At 47.4% G+C, this 15,419-nt stretch overlaps 1 protein-coding gene across 5 annotated transcripts in view; it reads left to right on the plus strand.

Annotated features, from left to right (window-relative positions):
- Positions 1–15,419, plus strand: part of LOC121009183 (phosphatidylinositol-binding clathrin assembly protein-like) — a 104,310-nt gene that overhangs the window by 70,466 nt on the left and 18,425 nt on the right. For all 5 annotated transcript variants that reach the window (XM_040442107.1, XM_040442106.1, XM_040442109.1 and 2 more), the window contains exon 17: positions 520–640. In XM_040442107.1, coding sequence (XP_040298041.1) covers positions 520–640 — 121 coding nt within the window. The remainder of the gene's footprint in view (positions 1–519; positions 641–15,419) is intronic.

Below are 15,419 nucleotides of genomic sequence, written 5' to 3' on the forward strand. Positions count from 1 at the left end.
AGACTTTGCCAGTGAGATCTTGTAGCAGTGGGATCTAGCAGATTACCTATTTGAATGGGTTTCTCAGTTTCAAGGGGCAGAGGAAGTAAAGTTAAAGGGGTATCCCCATCTCAGGCACTGATGGCAAATTGCTAGGATATACCATCAATGGTTGGATAAATACGGCCCCCACCTCTGGGACCTGCACCTATATCCAGGACGGCCCCCAAAAGTGAAGGGAGAGTGACTGAGCGTGCACAGCAACCTCAGTTCACCGCTATAGTTCTAGACCAGGGATCAGCAAAACATCAGCACTTCAGTTGCTGTGAAACTACAACTCCCAGCATGCACCCTTACTTCACTGTTCTTGTAACACCCAAACTAGTGAAAGGAGGATTCTGGGAGTTGTAGTTTCAGAACAGCTGAAGTGCCGGAGGTTGCTGATCCCTGGTCTAGACTTTTGTGCCCATGTATGTTTTCTGCTTTTAAGCCATGTATGCTATATTGCTGAAGTATTGTCTGTTGTCTGTGTCCACCTAGGTCTGATATGCAGTGGAATCAGCCTACAGAGAAAAGACTGACCGGTGGCACAAACTGGCATGCAAGAACAAGCACTTCAACCACCTGGAATCCTACACCTGTAGCATCTGTACCTCAAATGGTAGGTATACAGTTTTGTATTGGTTGAGGGAGACAATACTCGAACCGTTTAACCGAGTATCCTCTTTTTCATGCTCCTGAGACTTGCATATTAAAGGGGTTGTCCAGATTTTTGGACTTTCACTTTCAACCCCAGCCTGTTGAAAATCCATACTTATCTGCTCCCCGATGCTGTGTTCTGGCATACTTTTGCAGGCTTCCAGTCCACGTCCTGTAAACTTCAAGACAGACAGGGTATAAGTGTTGCTGCAGCCAATGATTGACCTCAGCATTGACATGTCCCCAAGCAGTACATGACCTAGCAGTTGGGACACATGACCACTGAGGCCTGTAATTGGCTACAGCGGTGCACGTCACCCTGTCCATGTAGAAGTTTACATATGACTGGGGCCGGAAGGGAGCTGGAACAGAGCTGTGAGGAGTCGGTATCAATTTTTTAACAGCTACAACAGGATTGGCTTGACAATTTAATGTCCCCAAAGCTGGACCTGTCATCAACTTTATGCTAACCTCACTGAGGGAAACATAAATTAGTGACAGAAATGCTGATTTTAGCGATGTGTCACTCATGAGCTAAAAGTGATTGGTTGCTGAGAACCAGCATCGTAATTTTTGCAGCCCAGGTCTGGAAAAGAGTCAAATCTACCTGAGAAGAGTCCTGGTTATTCATAATCTCCTGCTCTCACCCATCTGCTGATGATTGGCAGTTCTCTCCGAGAGAGAGAAAGGGAGAAAACTTGGTAGAAGGTAGAAGTCATCAGCAGGTGGGCAGGAGAGCAGGAATTAATGAATAACCAGGACTCTTCTCAGGTGGCCGGGACTCTTTTCCAGGCCCAGTCTGCAATGATTGTGATGTTGGTTCTCGGCAACCACTTACCTTTAACTTCTAAATTACAGACTCCTGAAATCAACTCACCTGTCTCTACTTTATGCTTCCATTAGTATGGGCAGCATAAAGTTGATAACAGGTTCCCTTTAAGTTGTTTCCATGACGCAATAAACATTTTATTCACAGGACTGTGCCAGTATAGTGTTTGTTTTCCGGAAAGGTAGAAAAGTGTCCATATACAGTGAAATTCATTTAATCCAGCACCTGACGGAAATTAAAATAATGTGGCTTGAGTATTTTTGCTACTGGGAAAGGTGCCTGCGGGTGATGACAGGTACCGGTATGATTTTCTTGTCCTATAGTGGGACCATGTGACTCTTTATTTTATGGCTCAGGCCCATACATTTAATCCACATGAGGCCTACCTACATAGACGGTTTCATGTGTTTTACAAGGTTGTACAGTAAGTTACACTAGACCTTCAGAAAGAACTTGCTGTGTATCTTTTTATGTATACTCTTTATATATATATATATATATATATATATATATATACTCAGAATTTTAGATAATCCAGAAGATCATAATGTATCCTGTGCCAATAAGGTGTGCTGTGTTTAAATGCGGTCACTGTCAGTGCTTTCAGTTTTTGAGATTGTAATCATTTTGGTTTTATTAACCATGCTATCCCAGAATGGAGTCCATTACTCTACTGGATATGTAAGTGCTCTTTTATGTAAATTATTTTGGTTAGAAGTGAAATGTTTTGTTCACTTGAAGGTTTTGCCTTCTGCTTTCTTGCACATTGCTCTTCTTAAATTAAAGAAGTTATACATTGATATCAGTGTATACCTGTATGTTTGATGTGGTTTTTATACCCAATTTCTTTGGATATTGCTTTGTTTTTGCATCTGTTCAATAAAACGAGTTAAAAAAAAATTTAAGAAGTAATAAATATTTAATTCATGGTGCACAAGAGAAGTGTCTGAGCATTGCACGTCTGCTCTGCCATGTACAGCTGCGGCCGAATTCACCATGCATTCGCAGTGTCGGTTTGACATATTTCCCAGAGAGCACAGCGCGATATCCCGGTGATGGCTAACCTCTGGTGCTCCAGCTGTGGTGAAACTACGACTCCCAGCATGCTCCATTCATGTCTATGGAGTTCTGAGAATAGCCAATCAAGTTTACATCTTGGGAGTTGTAGTTTTACCACAGCTGGCGTGCCGGAGGTTAGCCATCAAAGTCATAGAACTTATAGAAAGATATCAAATATGTATTAAACCAATCCCTTAAATCATACACCCCACTCATACCTTACCATGATTTCTCGCCCATTTCCTTGGGGGACACAGGAAACCTTGGGTATAGCTCAACTCCCTAGGAGGGTGACACTAAGTGAAAACTGTTAAGCCCCTCCTCCAGCAGCTATACCCTCAGCCTGGAGAGAGACTACCAGTTTTTGCTTAGTGTCCAAGGAGGCAAGACACTCCCTGCTCCGCAGGGCTGTTTTTTCTCCTTAATTTTAATTTAAATTTTTAATATTCACAGGGACAACAGAGACGCCTGGACGTCTCTGTTTCTCTCAGGGTAGAGCTGCGCCAGTGCCGGTCATCCGCACTGCTGCCTCCCCCACAGAAGACAAGGAGGACCAGGGCAACCAAGCTCCCCTGCATCCCACCAGCGTAAGGGTCGCCCACACGCTGCGGTGCCAGTAGCTGAAGGGGTGACCCTGCTGGAATAGACAGAGGGTGAAGACTTCATGATGTGAGAGTGGCTGTTCCAGGCGCCCCCTCCCCCTCCCTTCCTGGACTTCGCTTTGGCCACCTGTTTTACCCCTCCAGGGCCTCCTCACCTTCTCAGACCGCCCCTCCAGGAGGGCATCCAGGCTGGGTTCGTGGGACTTCACAGGCGCCCTACTACAGGCCAAGAGCCTTTACTTCAGGGGCATTTAGGCTAGGATCGCAGGCAGGCGCCTGCCGCAGCGGCAAGCAGCCGGCGCACCACTTCACTGCCGGCCGGCATCGCGACGCTCCGCGCGCAGGGAGATCGCGGCAGTCGCACTATTCCTCTGCCTTAGGAGAGAGCGGCTCTCCCTTACTCTGTGGCGGCCATGCCGCCCCTCGGGTCGTGTGTTTTATCAATGGGCATATTCATTGTGCTCTATGCGGTCGCGGCCTTTCATTTACAGCGCGCAGGCCGCCCCCCCCTCCCCCCCTCTTTTTCTCTAAATTTGAATCGCACGTGCGAACGAAGCATCGGTGGGGAGGGCGGGGTTGCTTCGCTTCCCACTCCCCTCACATTCCTCCTGCCTTCCAAGCCACCGCAAGAGCCTGTTGCCACCGCTGCTGTCTGTTCTCCCTGCGGCTTGACGCTCTGGATCTGGACTTCTGGGCCTCCCTCCTGCCACTGCTGCTGCACTGCTGCCGTTACCTTCCTCACTCCCTGAGGTCTCCGGGTCTGGTAGGACTGTTAACCCCTTCCTAGCACCAGCGGCCCCTAGCCTGGACAGCCCCCTCTTCCAGGAGCTGCCTCTTTTTTTCTCATCACCAACATGTCTGACCCCTCAGGGGCCCCTAGACCCTGGTACCACGCCTGCACCGCCTGTGAAGCACCCTTTCCACGGGGGCAATCTGACCCGCATTGGTCTGCATGCCAGGCCCCAATACAGGGTCCGCCACTTGCTGTGCCGCCCCCTGTTTCCTCGGATCCACCCGACTGGGCAAGATTCCTGTCCCAGGCCGTGGAAAGCCTTACTCATGTTGTGGGCCACCTTGTAGACACGCAGCCTGCTACAACCCCTGTCATACCCTCCGGGTCCGCTGCTTCTGCCGACCCGTCGGGGTCCCTCGCTCCCAGTGACGCCTCCAGGGCCCGGCACCTCCAGAAGCGTTCCAGGGCGGAGTGCGCATCTTCCTTGGATGCGTCCCTATCTCCTCCGCGTATGCGGACTCAGTCGGGTCACTCCTCCTCACAGGACATGCCCTCTGAGGGAGAATTGGTGGATTCAGATTGGGACATGGACTCGGCATTGCCGTCCAAGCTAGCCTCTGCTGTGGGTCATCTCATCGCTAATATTCGCGACACCTTTAAAATTCACGACGACCCTCCCAGCACTGACAAGTCCGGTGTGTCCTTTATCCGCCCCAAACAGGCGTCCACGGTTTTCCCTCTCCACGCCGACTTCTCTTCGGTGGTCTCTAAGGCTTGGGCTTGCCCTGATGCACGTTTTATCCCCCCCCCCCCCATCCCCAAGAAGTTGGATATCTGTTATCTCTTCCCAGCGGATTGCATCTCCACTTGGGCGTCTCCACCTAAGGTCGACCCTCCCGTGGCCCGCCTGTCTAAAAGCACGGCCATTCCTGTGGCGGACGGCTACTCTCTTCAGTCCACTGAAGACCGTCACATGGAATCCCTTACGAAAGCTATATTTGCCGCCTCCAGATCAGCCCTCAGACCGGTCTTTGCTTCCGCCTGGGTCGGAAAGGCGGTCTCGGAATGGGCTTCCCAACTTGACCAGGAACTTGATTCTCTTCAGGACCTCCGTTCTTTAGTCCAGCTCGTTGTTCAGGCAGGGAAATTCATTTGTGAGGCCTCCCTTGATGCGGGTGCCCTCATAGCCCGTTCCTCTGCTCTGGCTCTCAGTCAGGAGAGAACTTTGGCTAAAAGTTTGGACGGCGGATGCCACTTCCAAACGGTCTCTTGCTGGACTCCCCTTCGCGGGTTCCCGTTTATTCGGGACCCACTTGGACAAGATCATTTCTGAAGCCACAGGTGGAAAGAGCACCCATCTTCCCCAGTCCAGGACCAAGGGCGCCATTCGAAGGCCGTCCTGGGTTCTCTCGTTTTCGGTCCTCTGGCCCTCGGCCCGTGACCGGTCCCTCCTATTTCCTCCCAGGATACGCGTAAGAAGCCCTTTTTTCGGACTCAGCCCTCCTGGCGTAAGTCCCAACCTGCTCGCCCCTCCATGGCCATGCAGACCTCCACCTGAAGGGGGCCGCCTCCTCCTTTTCAGGGACATCTGGCAGGCACACGTCTCTGACGCCTGGGCATTCGAGATTGTGTCATCCGGATACAAAATCGAGTTTGCGTCCCTCCCTCCGGATCGTTTCTTTCGGTCCCGTCGCTTTGCGGTGGGGAACGACCACTATCAATTTGTCGCCCTCCCCTTCGGCCTGGCGACGGCTCCTTGGGTGTTCACCAAGATCCTAGCCCCTGTCCTGGCCTTGCTCCGCTCCAGGGGTGTTTTTCTGCTTCCTTACTTGGACGACCTGCTCATCAAGGCGCCCTCCTTTTCCCAGACGTCCGCCAGCGTGGACCTAGGGCTGAAGACCCTGGAGTGGTTCGTTTGGATTATCAACCTTCCCAAGTCTTCCCTTACCCCCTCCAGACAACTCGTCTTCCTGGGGATGCTGCTGGATACAGAAGCAGCGGAGGTTGGTCTCCCACCGGAAAAGCGTCTGACCCTTCACCGTTCGGTTGGGACCCTTCTTCTCCACTGCCGTCCGTCCTTCCGGTCCAGCATGCGGGTATTGGGACAGATGGTGTCCTGCTTCAAAGCGATTCCGTTCGCGCAATATCACTCCCGCATCTTCCAGACTGCGAGCCTGTCTGCCTGGGACAAGTCCCCGGAGAGTCTGGACCGGCCCTTCCTTCTACCTCCCCACGTTCGGACCTCCCTCCTCTGGTGGTTACGGACCCCTCTCCAAGGAAAATCCTTTCTGTCAATGACCTGGTTGGTGGTCACCACCGACGCCAGTCTGCAGGGTTGGGGAGGGGTGTTTCCTCCCCGGTCCGTCCAGGGCACTTGGTCTCCATGATCCGCACACGGAAGCCGGCCTCGTCCAGGATTTATTGGCGGTCTTACCTAGGATTCTGTGAGAATCTGGATGTTTATCCTCTTCATTTTTTCCCTCCCCACGGTCCTGTCCTTTTTACAGTCTGGCCTGGACCTGGGTCTGGCCTCGGCTCCTTAAAGGGTCAGGTCTCGGCGCTGTCCATACTCTTCCAGCGTCCTTTGGCCCCTCTCGGGCCTTTCAAAACCTTCATCCAGGGAGTTGCTCACTCTGTTCCTCCGTATCGCTCTCCCATTCCGCCCTGGGACCTTAATGCTGTGCTCTCGGCGCTCCAAGCCTCCCCCTTCGAGCCGTTACGAAAGGTCTCTATTCGCTTTTTGTCCTGCAAAGTCATGTTCCTTGTGGCCATCACGTCTCTCCGACAGGTGTCTGAAATGGCAGCGCTTTCTTGTGCTGAGCCCCTTCTGGTCTTCCACCAAGATAAGGCTGTTCTCCGTCCGGTCCCTTTCTTCCTCCCGAAGGTGGTTTCCGCCTTTCATCTCAACAAGGACATTGTCCTCCCTTCCCTTTGTCTGTCTCCTTCTCACCCTCGAACGGGAGCTGCACCGCCTAGATGTCGTTAGGGCCCTGAAGATTTACTTGGAGATCACCGGCCCCTTTCGGCGCACGGACTCTCTTTTTGTGGTTCCGGAAGGTCCGCGCAAGGGGTTGGCGGCGTCCAGGGTGTCTATTGCCCGCTTCATCAAGATGGCTATTGCGGAGGCTTACCATGCCAAGGGCAATGAGCCGCCTTTTGGTGTTACCGCTCATTTTACCAGAGCGGTCGGTGCCTCTTGGGCCCAGAGGCATCGGGCTTCGGCTGAACAACTGTGCAAGTCCTGGTCTTCCTTGCACACCTTCACCAAGTTCTACAGGCGGATGCTGCTTTGGGCCGCCTGGTCTTGCAGGCGGCGGTTTCTTGATTCCTCCGGTGGTTTCGCCTTGGGCTGTGGTCCCTCCCCTCTTGGACAGCTCTAGAACGTTTCCTGTGTCCCCCAAGGAAATGGGCGAGAAAACTCGATTTTTGTATAACTTACCAGTAAAATCTCTTTCTCGCTCTTCCTTGGGGGACACAGCACCCACCCATTGTTCTGGTTCTACATGTTACGGTTTAGTTGCCCCTGTTGGGTAGTTGACTTGTTTGGTTCCACATGGTTGGTCATTGCCTTTTTTTTTTTTTTTCTTTTTTTTTTTTTCTTCTCACTACTTGGACACGCAACTGGTAGTCTCTCTCTCCAGGCTGAGGATATAGGTGCTGAGGAGGGGCTTAAAAGTTTTCACTTAGTGTCACGCCTCCTAGGGAGTTGAGCTATACCCAAGGTTTCCTGTGTCCCCCAAGGAAGAGCGAGAAAGAGATTTTACTGGTAAGTTATACAAAAATCTTGTTTTTCTGTGGCAGCATGACAGGCGGTTCACAGTACACAGGCATTTTGACTTGGTCAGCACGGTGACTTGTGCTGCTTGCAGCCCTGTTTAGGCAGCATGCAATACTGGCAGTTGTGGGGCTTGTCTTCACTCATGAGCAGCGCTGCAGTGTCCTATGGTGTTGGGAGGTTTTGCCTGCATGCATGTGAAGCTGTGCTATGTATATTTGATTTGCTTTGTGGCAGCATTTCTCTCCATTGCCGTATCTAAAGCAGGAAAATACTTGTAATGTATTCTTTAACCCCTAAAGAACCCATGACATACATGTACGTCATTTCTGTCCGGGACTTAAAGACCTGTGACGTACATGTACTTCATGGTGATCGGGCGGGTGCAGGAGCTGCGCCCGCCCGATCAGCGGCAGGGGTCCGGCAGTTACTGAAATCATAGATGCTGGCACATTAACCCTTGATGTGCAGCGGTCAGCGCTGACCCCGGCACGTGCGATGTCGGGCGGGGACCTAACCCCCGTCAAAAAAATAAAATAAAAACTATGCTAAAAAAAAACTTTTTTTTTGTCACCTTATATCACTAAAAGTACAACACCAAGCGATCAAAAAGGCGTATGCCCGCCAAAATAGTACCAATCCAACCGTCGCCTCATCCCGCAAAAAATGAGCCCCTACCTAAGACAGTCGCCCAAAAAATATAAAAAACTATGGCTCAGAACATGGAGACACTAAAACATTGTTTTTTTGGGGTTTAAAAATGCTGTTATTGTGTAAAACTTAAGTAAATAAATTAGGTATTTCCGCGTCCGTAAGAACCTGCACTATAAAAATATCACATGACCTAATCCCTCAGGTGAACACCGTAAAAAAATGTAAATAAAAACCGTGTAAACTATTGTTGTTTTTTTTTTTTTTGTCACCTTACATCACTAAAAGTGTAATGGCAAGCGATCAAAAAGTCATACGCACCCCAAAATAGTACCTATCAAACGGTCATCTCACCCCTGAAAAAATGAGCCCCTACACAAGACAGTCACCCAAAAATAAAAAAAGCTACTGTTTTCAGAACGTGGAGTTTTTTTTAAATGCTTTTGTTATGTAAACAAACAACCAAAATAAGTAGTCATATTTGGTATTGTCCGTAACAACCTGCTCTATAAAAATACCACATGATCAGATAAATGTTGTAAATAACAAAAAATAAAAACTGCCAAAACAGCTATTTCTTGTTACCTTACCTTGTACCCTAAAATAGTACCAACAAAACTGCCACCTTATCCCGTAGTTTCCAAAATGGAGGTCCATAGCACGGCAAGAGGTCAGGCCTTTCTCCTAACCTAGCCCCGCTCCTCCCCCTTGCTCCTGATTGACATCTCACCCATCCCTGCTCTGAAATTGTGCCAGTGCAGTGTACATATAGGCCTTACATTGCCAACTGAGGAGGTCAGGCTGTACACTAAGCCTGCATGAGACTTCTGAGCAAGGATGTGTGATGTTGGAGGAGAGGGAGATGTCAGTCAAGAGCAAGGGGGAATTGGGGCTTGGTTAGGTCTGGCCTGTAGCCGTACTGTGGACCTCCCAACTTGGCACTTGTGCTTTATTAGTATATTGGATCAAACTTATTTTTGTGGGGCAAAGGGAAAAAAAAAGATATTCCCTACAGGCAGTTTATGTCACCTGCAGTTTAACAAGTAAGGATTAACAACCTATATGTGACTATTCTGTATAAAAAAAAAAAACATAGAACAGTGACAGTTTTCTCAGTATAATTTTTGAAGTCACTCCATGTATTCAGCTTCCTCATTGTTTGGAACTTTTAGCACAGCAGACATTCTTGCTTAAAGGGTTTTTCCAGGAAAAGTATTAATCAATGCAGTGCTCTTCTGTGGGCATCTTTAGCTAGGCATATTAAGAGAACCATAGAGGTATCATTCTGATATCCTAATTCCACTCCTATTAGGATGGATATGCAGATAATCTCTTCCTCTCACAGCAGCAGTAAATTGACAGTGGATTTCCTATCTTCATAAATTAATACAAGGTTTTTTCATTTGTGTTGACAATATCTAATATATAAAGCTGAGTGTATGTCCGCTAAAGGAATCCGCACCGTCGCTTTTACAATCACGGAATTTGGCACACAGGTACATCAGGTGCCTGGGAAGGTTTTAGACCGGGTCTCAGCTCTCTAGGACGTACTGTTCCTGAGATATTCCCCAAAAATGCAAATATGGCACCATCACATGACCTACATTAGCCAATAGAAGCCTCCAGATCTTTCACTCATATCCAAACTGCGTACACACAGTCACATGACCCTTATCAGCCAATAGAAGCTCGCAGTCTTAGTCTTCACATACACACAGTTTTACACCAGGTTTCCATAACAACCCAGCCATTTTTCTGCACTGCTGTAGGTCCGCTTTAACCTCTTAAGGACACATGACGTACCGGTACGTCATGATGTCCTGGTACTTAAGGACACATGACGTACCGGTACGTCATGTGTTGTTCCGATCACTGCCGCCCGGCCGGCAGTGATCGGAACCCGATGCCTGCTCAAATCATCGAGCAGGCACCTAGGCTAAATGCGCGGGGGGGTCCCGTCAATTCAGACCTGCGATTTCTGCAGTTTCTGGTCCCCAGTTATATGCCTAAAATAATGTTTTATTAACCCCCCCTGCACCCCCGAATGATTTTATGGTGGCGGGAGGTGCAGGGGGAGGGTTGCGGGCGGTGCGGGAGGCGGGCGGTGCGGCAGGCGGGATCGCGATCCCCCGCCCGCCTCCCCTTGTATAATCGTTGGTTTCTAGTGGGTATACCAGGGTGCCAGCACATTGCGCTGTATGGAAAAGGTTAACAGCGCAGGGAGCTCCCTCCCTCTCCCATCGGGGGGCTGCTGTGCCTTTGCAGCCCCCCGATGGGAGAGGGAGAGAGCCCCCCTCAGCCCTGTGCTTACCCTTCCCCGTCTGCGCAGTTCTGAGCAGACGGGGAAGGTTCCCATGGCAACAGGACGCCTCTCAGGCATCCTGCTGTCCATGGTGCTGAACAGATCTATGCTAAAAGCATAGATCTGTTCAGTGTAAGTAAAATACAGTGCAGTACCCTATATAGAGTACAGTACTGTATTATACAGACATCAGACCCACTGGATCTTCAAGAACCAAGTGGGTCTGGGTCAAAAAAAAAAGTGAAAAAAAAAGTAAAAATCAAAAAACACATTTATCACTGATTAAAAATGAAAAAAATAAAATTCCCTACACATGTTTGGTATCGCCGCGTCCGTAACGACCTGATCTATAAAACGGTTATGTTACTTTACCCGAACGGTGAACGCCATAAAAATCAAAAATAAAAAACTATGATATTGAAATTTTGCCCACCTTACTTCCCAAAAAAGGTAATAAAAGTGATCAAAAAAGTCGCATGTACGCCAAAATAGTACCAATCAAACCGTCATCTCATCCCGCAAAAATCATACCCTACCCAAGATAATCGCCCAAAAACTGAAAAAACTATGGCTCTTAGACTATGGAAACACTAAAACATGATTTTTTTTGTTTCAAAAATGAAATCATTGTGTAAAACTTACATAAATAAAAAAAAAAGTATACATATTAGGTATCGCCGCGTCCGTATCGACCGGCTCTATAAAAATATCACATGATCTAACCCCTCAGATGACCACCGTAAAAATTTTTAAATAGAAACGGTGTAAAAAAAGCAATTTTTTGTCATCTTGCGTCACAAAAAGTGTAATAGCAAGCAATCAAAAAGTCATATGCACCCCAAAATAGATGCCAATCAAATCGTCATTTCATCCCGCAAAAAATGAGACCCTACTTAAGATAATCGCCCAAAAACTGAAAAAACTATGGCTCTTAGACTATGGAGACACTAAAACATTTTTTTTGTTTTAAAAATGAAATCATTGTGTAAAACTTACATAAATAAAAAAAATTGTATACATATTAGGTATCTCCGCGTCCGTGACAACCTGCTCTATAAAATTACCACATGATCTAACCTGTCAGATGAATGTTGTAAATAACAAAAAATAAAAACGTGCCAAAAAATCTATTTCTTGTTACCTTGCCGCACAAAAAGTGTAATATAGAGCAACCAAAAATCATATGTACCCTAAACTAGTACCAACAAAACTGCCACCCTATCCCGTAGTTTCTAAAATGGGGTCACTTTTTTGGAGTTTCTACTCTAGGGTTGCATCAGTGGGGCTTCAAATGGGACATGGTGTAAAAAAAAACTGGCCAGCAAAATCTGCCTTCCAAAAACCGTATGGCGTTCCTTTCCTTTTTGCGCCCTGCCGTGTGCCCGTACAGCAGTTTACGACCACATATGGGGTGTTTCTGTAAACTACAGAATCAGGGCCATAAATAATGAGTTTTGTTTGGCTGTTAACCCTTGCTTTGTAACTGGAAAAAAAATATTAAAATGGAAAATCTGCCAAAAAAGTGAAATTTTGAAATTGTATCTCTATTTTCCATTAAATCTTGTGCAACACCTAAAGGGTTAACAAAGTTTGTAAAATCAGTTTTGAATACCTTGAGGGGTGTAGTTTCTTAGATGGGGTCACTTTTATGGAGTTTCTACTCTAGGGGTGCATCAGGGGGGCTTCAAATGGGACATGGTGCCAAAAAAACAGTCCAGCAAAATCAGCCCTCCAAAAACCAAACGGCGCACCTTTCACTCTACGCCCCGCTGTGTGCCCGTACAGTAGTTTACGGCCACATATGGGGTGTTTCTGTAAACAGCAGAGTCAGGGCAATAAAGATACAGTCTTGTTTGGCTGTTAACCCTTGCTTTGTTAGTGGAAAAAATGGGTTAAAATTGAAAATTAGGCAAAAAAATGAAATTCTCAAATTTCATCGCCCTTTGCCAATAACTATTGTGCAACACCTAAAGGGTTAACGATGTATGTAAAATCAGTTTTGAATACCTTGATGGGTGTAGTTTCTTAGATGTGGTCACTTTTAGGCTACTTTCACACTAGCGTTCGGGGCTCCGCTTGTGAGTTCCGTTTGAAGGCTCTCACAAGCGGCCCCGAACGGATCCGTCCAGCCCTAATGCATTCTGAATGGATGCGGATCCGCTCAGAATGCATCAGTCTGGCTCCGTTTGTCCTCCGCTCCGCTCAGCAGGCGGACACCTGAACGCAGCTTGCAGCGTTCGGGTGTCCGCCTGGCCGTGCGGAGGCAAACGGATCCGTCCAGACTTACAATGTAAGTCAATGGGGACGGATCCATTTGAAGTTGACACAGTATGGCTCAATTTTCAAACGGATCCGTCTCCCATTGACTTTCAATGTAAAGTCAAAACGGATCCGTTTGCATTATCATGAACAAAAAAAAAAATAATAATAATAATTTATTTTTATTTATTTTTTTGTTCATGGTAATGCAAACGGATCCGTTCTGAACGGATCTAAACGTTTGCATTATAGGTGCGGATCCGTCTGGGCACATACCAGACGGATCCGACCTAAACGCAGGTGTGAAAGTAGCCTTAGGGAGTTTCTCCTCTAGGGGTGCATCAGGGGGGCTTCAAATGGGACATGGTGTAAATAAACCAGTCCATAAAAATCAGCCTTCCAAAAACTATACGGCGCACCTTTCACTCTACGCCCCGCTGTGTGGCCGTACAGTAGTTTACGGCCACATATTGGGTGTTTCTGTAAACGGCAGAGTCAGGGCAATAAAGATACAGTCTTGTTTGGCTGTTAACCCTTGATTTGTTAGTGGAAAAAAATGGGTTAAAATGAAAAATTAGACAAAAAAATGAAATTCTCAAATTTCCTCCCCATTTGCCAATAACTCTTGTGCAACACCTAAAGGGTTAACAATGTATGCAAAATCAGTTTTGAATACCTTGAGGGGTGTAGTTTCTTAGATGGGGTCATTTTTGGGTGGTTTCTATTATGTAAGCCTCGCAAAGTGACTTGAGACCTGAACTGGTCCCTAAAAATTGAGTTTTTGTAAATTTCTGAAAAATTTCAAGATTTGCTTCTAAACTTCTAAGCCTTATAACATCCCCAAAAAATAAAATATCATTCCCAAAACAATTCAAACATGAAGTAGACATATGGGGAATGTAAAGTCATCACAATTTTTGGGGGTATTACTATGTATTACAGAAGTAGAGAAACTGAAACTTTGAAATTTGCAAATTTTTCCAAATTTTTGTTAAAATAGGTATTTTTTGGTGCAAAAAAAATATTTTTTTTGACTTCATTTTACCAGTGTCATGAAGTACAATATGTGACGAAAAAACAATCTCAGAATGGCCTGGATAAGTCAAAGCGTTTTAAAGTTATCAGCACTTAAAGGGACTCTGGTCAGATTTGCAAAAAATGGCCTGGTCCTAAGGTGTAAAAAGGCTGTGTCCTTAAGGGGTTAAAGGGGCAGGGTGCTGTGGATGACACTATTAAGGGAGCAGAGTGCTGTGGAGGTCACAGTTAAGGGGACGGTCCGCTATGGAGGTCAGTGTTAAGGGCAGATTGCAGTAGAGGCCACTGTTAAGGAGGCGGGGTGTTGTGGAAATCACTGTTAAGGAGATGGGGTACTGTGGAGGTCACTAATAAAGGGGCGGCCGCTGTGGAGGTCAATGTTAAGGAGGCGGGCACTGTGGAGGTTACTGTTAAGCAGGCAGGGGACTGTGGAGGTCCCTATTAAAGGGACAGCTGCTGTGGGGGGTCACTTTTAAGGCAGCGGGGTACTGTGGCAGTCGCTGTTAAAGGGACGGGTGCTGTGGAGGTCTCTGTTAAGGGGGCAGGAAACGGTGAAGGTCACAGTTAAGGGGACGTTCCACTATGGAGCTCAGTGTTAAAGGGGTGTGGTTCTGTAGAGGTCACTGTTAAGGGGGCGGGTTGTTGTGGAAGTCACATTTTAAGGGAACAGAGCTCTGTGGAGGTCACTGTTAAGGGGGCAGGGTATTGTGGAAATCCCTGTTAACGAGATGGGGTACTGTGGAGGTCACAAATAAAAGGGCCAGCTGCTGTGGAGGTTACTGTTAAGGGGCGGGGGACTGTGGTGGTCACTAATAAAGGGGCGGACACTGTGAAGGTCACTGTTAAAGGGGAAGACTGCATTGGAGGTCACTGTTAAGAGAGCAGGGAACTGTGGAGGCCACTAAAGGGGCAGCGGGGTACTGTGAGGTCACTGTTAAGGGAGCGGGGTACTGTGGCAGTCATTGTTAAAGGGGCAGTCGCTGTGGAGGTCACTGTCAAGGGGGTGGGGTGCTGTGGAGGTCCCATTTTAGGAAAGCAGGTCAGTGTTAAAGGGAACCTGTCACCGGGATTTTGGGTATAGAACTGAGGACATGGGTTGTCTAGATGGCCACTAGCACATCCACAATATCCAGTCCCCATAGCTCTGTGTGCTTTTATTGTGTAAAAAAAACTATTTGATACATATGCAAATTAACATAAGAGTCATATCTTACTTGTGTGACCAGAGAAGAGTCATATTTTCAAGCTCTGACTCATCTCAGGTTAATTTGCATATGTATCAAATCATTTTTTTTAAACAATAAAAGCACACAGAGCTATGGGGACTGGGTATTGCGGTTGTGCTAGCGGCTATCTAGCAAACCCATGTCCTCAGCTCTATACCCAAAATCCCGGTGACGGGTTCCCTTTAAGGGGTAGGGGGCTGTGGAGGTCACTGTTAAAGGGGATACTGTCCATATCTTTTAACGACACATACAAACATTAAATGAAATATA

Source organism: Bufo bufo, chromosome 8 (assembly GCF_905171765.1).
Source record: "Bufo bufo chromosome 8, aBufBuf1.1, whole genome shotgun sequence".
Classification (NCBI taxonomy): domain Eukaryota; kingdom Metazoa; phylum Chordata; class Amphibia; order Anura; family Bufonidae; genus Bufo; species Bufo bufo.